Source organism: Aythya marila (genome assembly GCF_965140915.1).
Source record: "Aythya marila genome assembly, chromosome: 2".
NCBI classification, from domain to species: domain Eukaryota; kingdom Metazoa; phylum Chordata; class Aves; order Anseriformes; family Anatidae; genus Aythya; species Aythya marila.
Window position 1 is genome coordinate 72,847,422 of NC_139043.1, and position 7,200 is coordinate 72,854,621.

At 46.9% G+C, this 7,200-nt stretch overlaps 1 protein-coding gene across 1 annotated transcript; it reads right to left on the bottom strand.

Moving 5' to 3' along the window:
* Positions 1-382: 382 nt before the first annotated feature.
* LOC309875105 (very low-density lipoprotein receptor-like) lies at positions 383-2,775 on the bottom strand. The gene has a single exon (XM_082754133.1). The coding sequence runs from the start codon at positions 2,711-2,713 to the stop codon at positions 713-715; it is 2,001 nt and encodes a 666-aa protein (XP_082610259.1). The 5' UTR covers positions 2,714-2,775; the 3' UTR covers positions 383-712.
* Between the last annotated feature and the right edge of the window lie 4,425 nt (positions 2,776-7,200).

Below are 7,200 nucleotides of genomic sequence, written 5' to 3' on the forward strand. Positions count from 1 at the left end.
TATTATATATATATAAAAGTGTTACACAATGCAGTTGCTCACCACCTGTTGACAGATGCCCAGTGGTTCCCCCCAGCCAACCCTCCCACTCAGTCCTCCCAGTTTTTATTGCTGAGCTTTATGCCACATGGTATGGGACATCCCTTTGGCCAGTTTGAACAGTCCTGGCTGTCCCCACCCAGCTCCTTGTGCATCCCCAGGCTTCTTGCTGGCAAGGTAGCACAAGGAGCTAAAAAGGCTTTGGCTTTTCAGTGTGAACACTGCTCTTCAACTGTTGCAGGAAGCACGGTCGAAAGCACGACAGACACACCGTAGAGTCAGATCATGCTCCATTTTATTGCCCGAATAGCCTAACTTTTATAGAGAACTTAACAGGGGTGGACAGTGTTTCACACAAGATTATTGGTCAAAAGCACTCAGACAAACAGCTACAAGAAAACAACCCCACCTGCAAGAAAACAACCCCCTTGTGATTAGCAGTCACATAGACCTTGTCCTTGAGGCCAGCTACTGGTAACAATATTTTCCTGAATTCCTCAATTGGGCGATGTGGGAACACTGTCATGGGAACTTCTCATAGTTGCCCTGGTAGCTTGGTTTGCTCAGCTACAGCAAGCCATGGGATTTTTGCTGTTTCAAGAAATCCCTCAACAATTCCCCCTTCTTCTTTTGAGCAAACCAAGCCTGACACAGCAGTTTTACAAGTAACTCTTTAGCTATACTTACAACACACAACGATGATTACCACCACCATAAACCAAATCCTTAATCCCCTTGTGATTAAACCCAGCAACCATCTACACTTTGTTTCAAACAAGTCAGTGAACCATTGATTGAAAGGATTGATACCATATTGAATCTTTCTCATGTGCTCTTTCAGGAAAGTAATGGATTTGTGAATTGACACATTATGATCAAAAAGGTTTAAACAGTACATTCCCTTAAAGTCCTCACACCCATTCCTTTGAGCCAAAAGCAAGATGTCAATAGCAGCTTGATCCTGTAAAAGCAGATGTTGCAGACTATTTTGATCTGGTAACATCTCCTCAAGTATCTCTGTCGTGGCATAGGCTTGCCTCTCGGCCCAGCATACCAATTTTTCTAAGTTGTTACATGCGGCCGCAGATGCCACTCCAGGCACTGAAATTGCTAATGCCGCTCTAGCTGCAACCCCACACAATTCAACATTATCATTGCAATCCAATGCAAGCAATGTCCATTTATGTCTGGTGATCTCACGCAACTGTAACAAGCTAGGAGCAAATACAATGAGTTTATCTATGTAACATGGACATCTGATAGCATTTGCAGGGATACCTTGCCAGGCCCCATCCCCACAAATCAGAAGCACATCAGGAGGTAAGGCCAAAGCTGTACAATTGTTCCAAACACTGTAGTTGTTACCCCTTGTCTCCATGCTACAAACCCCTAAACCCTGCTTAGCAGCGTCATTGCAATCACAGGTGTTATTTGTGTCTTTGTACCAGTATGACCTTTTCCAGGTTCCTGTAGCAGGAATCATCTGATATCCACGGCTACGTTCACTTTTGTAGCCACCTTTCAGGTTGATACACATTTGACTACAGATACCAAGGTTTTGACATTCATCAATGTCTCCACAGTTTCTCTTGTCTATAAACTCAAACCCAGCTGGACAGTCACATTCATTTATGATGCATTCCTTCAGGGGCTCATCACCCCAGTCCTTGCAGTCTCTCTGCTGGTTACACACTTTATTGATATCTATGCATTCTCCACTTCTGCACTTGAATTTGCCAGGTCCAGAACACTGAATAACATTGTTACAGTTTGCTTCATCAGTGCCATACAGACAGTCTCTCACACCACTGCACTGCCTACTCCCATGGACACAGTTCCCATCTTCACATCTGAAATGGTCTGGCCTGCAGGTCCGAGAAGGGCAGTTAATTTCATCACTTCCATCCTTGCAATCAGGATCTCCATCACATCGCCACTTCTTGTGGATACATTCACCTGAGCCGCACTGCACCTCACTCGTAGCACACTTCACTGGAGGTGCAGGCTGGCGGCCACACTGCTCCAAAGATTCATCCGAGTGGTTGGAGCAGTCAGCATCATCATCACACACCCAGCTGATAGGGATGCAGGTAGAACTCTTGCACTGAAACTCATGAACACCACAGGTAGGAGGTGCACACTCCAACTCATCGCTACCATCACTGCAGTCATCTTGAACATTGCAGACAAAGCTTTTGGAAATACATTGCCCACTACTGCATGTGAATTCTGCTGCACTACAAGTCACAATGCCACAACTCTCTTCATCTTCTCCACTGTCGCAGTCCTTTTCACCATCACATTTCCAGGACACTGGGATACACTGGGTTGACTGAGGACCACACCTGATTTCATTTACCCGGCATGTTCTCGTATGACACAGCTCAGCACTCTCATCAGACCCATTTTCACAGTCCGGATCCCCATCACACTGCCATCTATTTGGCACACACTGACCACTGTTGCACACAAAGTCAGATTCAGCACACGTCTTCTTCACACAAGCACTCTCATCACTGCCATCTGAGCAGTCTTCACATTTTGCTCTAGCACCGTCGGCAGCAGTGCACAGGCCGGCGAGGGCGAGCAGCAGGCAGAGTGCCCCGCAGCGCGGCAGCGCCTGCCGCCGCCCCGCACCGTCACCTGTGTCACTTATACTACTCCTATTACCCATGCTGTTAGTGTCAGTGGCATCCTCCTGGCACCGTTTCCGTCTTTGTCGCCCCTTACTCTCCCCCTTTTCTTTTTGCCACTGACCATTCACCACAAATGGATGAGACACATGATTACTAGTTAGGAAAGAGAGTGTAACGTCTGCTATACGGCTGCAGGCCGTGCCAGCTGCAACCCTAGAAGCTGTTTGTGAACGAGCCTGACGGTGGTCATTTGGCGGTGTAATCTGCGTCTCTGCTCTCCTGCCCTGCAATAGAGCTAAATCGTCATTAATAGTCTGTAGAATGTGGCAACCCCACGGAATGTTATCCAGAAACATAGTTATAACACCGATCTGGGGACGAATAGTCTTTTTTTGCATTGCAAGATAACTTCTTATAAAAAGAATGCCAGAGAGAAGCAGCACAGCCGCTGCTGCCGCTGCCTCCATGGTTACGTCAGACAGGCTGCAGAGTCCTGATCTCCGCCCCTCTGCTCTGTGCCGACTCGCCACACGGTGAGGGTCAGCCGCCATTGTCCACTGACGCCTCTGGTCTCCCGTAGCAACTCGATCTCGGATGGCCCGTATCGCACCGCGATTCCGCGTCTCTCCGCGATTCCGCGTCTCACCGCGATTCCGCGTCTCTCCGCGATTCCTTTTTCCGCGTCTCTCCGCGATTCCACGTCCCGCCGCAACTCCGTTTCCCGCGGCCCTCCGCAAATTCCACGTCCCGCCGCAACTCTAATTCCCGCGGCCCTCCGCAAATTCCACGTCCCGCCGCAACTCTAATTCCCGCGGCCCTCCGCAAATTCCACGTCCCGCCGCAACTCTAATTCCCGCGGCCCTCCGCAAATTCCACGTCCCGCCGCAACTCCGTTTCCCGCGGCCCTCCGCAAATTCCACGTCCCGCCGCAACTCTAATTCCCGCGGCCCTCCGCAAATTCCACGTCCCGCCGCAACTCTAATTCCCGCGGCCCTCCGCAAATTCCACGTCCCGCCGCAACTCCGTTTCCCGCGGCCCTCCGCAAATTCCACGTCCCGCCGCAACTCTAATTCCCGCGGCCCTCCGCAAATTCCACGTCCCGCCGCAACTCCGTTTCCCGCGGCCCTCCGCAAATTCCACGTCCCGCCGCAACTCTAATTCCCGCGGCCCTCCGCAAATTCCACGTCCCGCCGCAACTCCGTTTCCCGCGGCCCTCCGCAAATTCCACGTCCCGCCGCAACTCTAATTCCCGCGGCCCTCCGCAAATTCCACGTCCCGCCGCAACTCCGTTTCCCGCGGCCCTCCGCAAATTCCACGTCCCGCCGCAACTCTAATTCCCGCGGCCCTCCGCAAATTCCACGTCCCGCCGCAACTCCGTTTCCCGCGGCCCTCCGCAATTCCACGTCCCGCCGCAAAACCCCGTTCCCCGCGGTTTTCCGCGTGTCTCAGCGGGAATACCACGCCTCACCGTGAGTCCTGTGTACCGTGTTTCTGGGCCGGTGTCCGGTCCGCTCAAGCGCCGGTCGGATGGGCGCTCCGAAGTCCCGACGGCGCGGTGAGGTCGCGGCGCCGCTGGTCCCGGCGCCGCTGGTCTCCTGGTCTACCTGCGTTCGGATGTGCCGGCGCCGCTGGTGTCCCGCTGCGCTGCGATGTTTGTCCCGGCGAAGCTGCGATGTTCCGTTCGGGTCCTGTTCAGGTCTCAGCCTGTTCGGGCGCCATATGTTGCAGGAAGCACGGTCGAAAGCACGACAGACACACCGTAGAGTCAGATCATGCTCCATTTTATTGCCCGAATAGCCTAACTTTTATAGAGAACTTAACAGGGGTGGACAGTGTTTCACACAAGATTATTGGTCAAAAGCACTCAGACAAACAGCTACAAGAAAACAACCCCACCTGCAAGAAAACAACCCCCTTGTGATTAGCAGTCACATAGACCTTGTCCTTGAGGCCAGCTACTGGTAACAATATTTTCCTGAATTCCTCAATTGGGCGATGTGGGAACACTGTCATGGGAACTTCTCATAGTTGCCCTGGTAGCTTGGTTTGCTCAGCTACAGCAAGCCATGGGATTTTTGCTGTTTCAAGAAATCCCTCAACATTCAACAACTTGTAACAACTGAAACATAGGTGTGTTATCAGTATTATTCTCATCCTGAATCCAAAACACAGCACTTGATACCCACTATGAAGAAAATGAACTCTGTCCCAGCTGAAACCTTCATGCTAAAAAAAAAAATTTTTCAGTGATCTCAATAAATTCATAGTATATGAATAATTTGAAGTACAGTATGTTTAATACTGGTATGTGAGGTAGTTATAAGATTAAAGATGATACTTTTTTTTCTCCACTGACCATTATTAAAAATTGTATAATTTGCTGTATGATCCAATGGCTGGCTAAACTACTTGGTATTGTCAGTTTACACAACATGAAAGCTTTCACTTCCTTACACCTAAAGCTAGATACTACACACCAAGCACACCCTGAAAGTATTCCAGATTTTCTCCTCAATCATTTAGTCAAGACACATAGCATTAAGTTCACAGACCTTTCAAATATGATTGGTTATAGAAATTCAGAATGCAGAACATAACATTAGTTCCCAGATGGTTTAGGCTTTATTTAAGCCTATAAACTTACTGGATTGAACTAGCACCTAATCCTTAATTTGCATAGAACACTTAATGAGATGTTCTCTCTGTAGGATTATGAATACAGCCATAAACATGATAATATAAAATATGTAAGAGGTAGAATGAGGAGAGGATTCACAAGAGGAAAATTCACCACTGCAGGAAGCAAGCTATTTCCTTCTCCAAAGCTCAAATGAATTAATTCCAGAACTACATACAGGATGCTTATACAAGAGGGATACACTGAGCTGTAAATTCATTAAGTCTTAAGTAATATTATTTAATAAGAAAGAGGTTAAATCCTTAGTTTTGAAGGTGAGAAAATGGGGTGGAAATATGGCCCAGGAAATAATCTTTGTTAGCTCTTACAGTCTTTGACACACTTAGCGTCTCAAGCATCTTCTTGTTTCTTTCTATCTTTCTATAGCTGGTAAGACATGCTTTGACAGATATCCCTTGTCTTTTTGAGTATGAAACAGAAGTTCCGTATTTCCAATAGAAATATTGGTCCATATTTCCAATTCAGGAAGTTTGGTGTCATGCTTTCATGAAAGGAAGGGAAGGAAGGAAGGAAGGAAGGAAGGAAGGAAGGAAGGAAGGAAGGAAGGAAGGAAGGAAGGAAGGAAGGAAGGAAGGAAGGAAGGAAGGGAGGGAGGGAGGGAGGGAGGGAGGGAGGGAGGGAGAAAGAGAGAGAGAGAGAAAGAGAGAGAGAAAGAGAGAAAGAAAGAGAAAGAGAGAAAGAGAGAAAGAGAGAAAGAGAGAAAGAGAGAAAGAGAGAAAGAAAGAGAGAAAGAGAGAAAGAGAGAGAGAGAGAGAGAGAGAAAGAAAGAAAGAAAGAAAGAAAGAAAGAAAGAAAGAAAGAAAGAAAGAAAGAAAGAAAGAAAGAAAGAAAGAAAGAAAGAAAGAAAGAAAGAAAGAAAGAAAGAAAGAAAGAAAGAAAGAAAGAAAGAAATGTTATAAATGGCTCAGGATTCAAATTAGAATTAAATGAAAAATAGGATTTATTAAAGGATATAAAGGAATAGAGGTAAGCAAACAGCGCTGGGTGCACCAGGAGTCTCCGCTCCACCAGGATGCACACCAATTACATCAAGCAACTGATTTTTATGCTCCTAGACTAATACATATTCATTACTACTTCTAAAAAAAATAGATTATTAAAATTAGCTTCCGGGGTGCAGTCCCTCCTACTGGAGCATGCGCAGTCTCCTCTGAGGTCTCTTCTGGGGGTCTCTAGGGGTCTTCCATGCTGAAGGCTCGCAGTCTTCCTCTTCCCCTTTGTACTTACTGGGCACCATCCCAAGTTTACGGAACACCTTCTTCAAAACACCTTCTTCAAATCTTGTCTCCCAGCCGCCTTTCAGCTTCTTTCTCGGCCCCCCCCTAACCAGATACCAAAGATCCACATAGTATCCCATAACAGTCACTAGTTGTTATCAGTTGTTCTGAAACTCCCAGACACACGGGTAATTAAAACATTCTTCCCCAGCCATTCACAGACACATCTATAGCAGTGTTAGAAATAGAAGTCCAGAATAACAAAAGCAAACAGGTTCATAAATTTAAGAAGTGATAAATTGGCTAGAATGAGGAATGAGGGGGAGACTGGGATACACTGCAGCTGCGGTTCAAGCATTGAATTGCCAGTGCAGGGCCCAGAGACAGACAGGATTCAAACATTTCAAACAGAATTGTTCTTTATGGACACGAATTGTTAAAACATTCCTCACAATCCCTTATCTTCTTTTCAATATCCCCAATTCGTGTCTCTTCTGTTATTAATAATTGGATTTCATCAGTTTGTTCTTGGAGGGTCCAATTCTTAAGCATCATAATTGACATATTCCCTTCTTTTTTTAATGAAGTTATTACCAATGTACTATTTATC

Excerpts from the sequence above, each read along its gene's own strand:
- LOC309875105 (XM_082754133.1), bottom strand. The coding sequence starts at position 2,713 with ATGGGTAATAGGAGTAGTATAAGTGACACAGGTGACGGTGCGGGGCGG.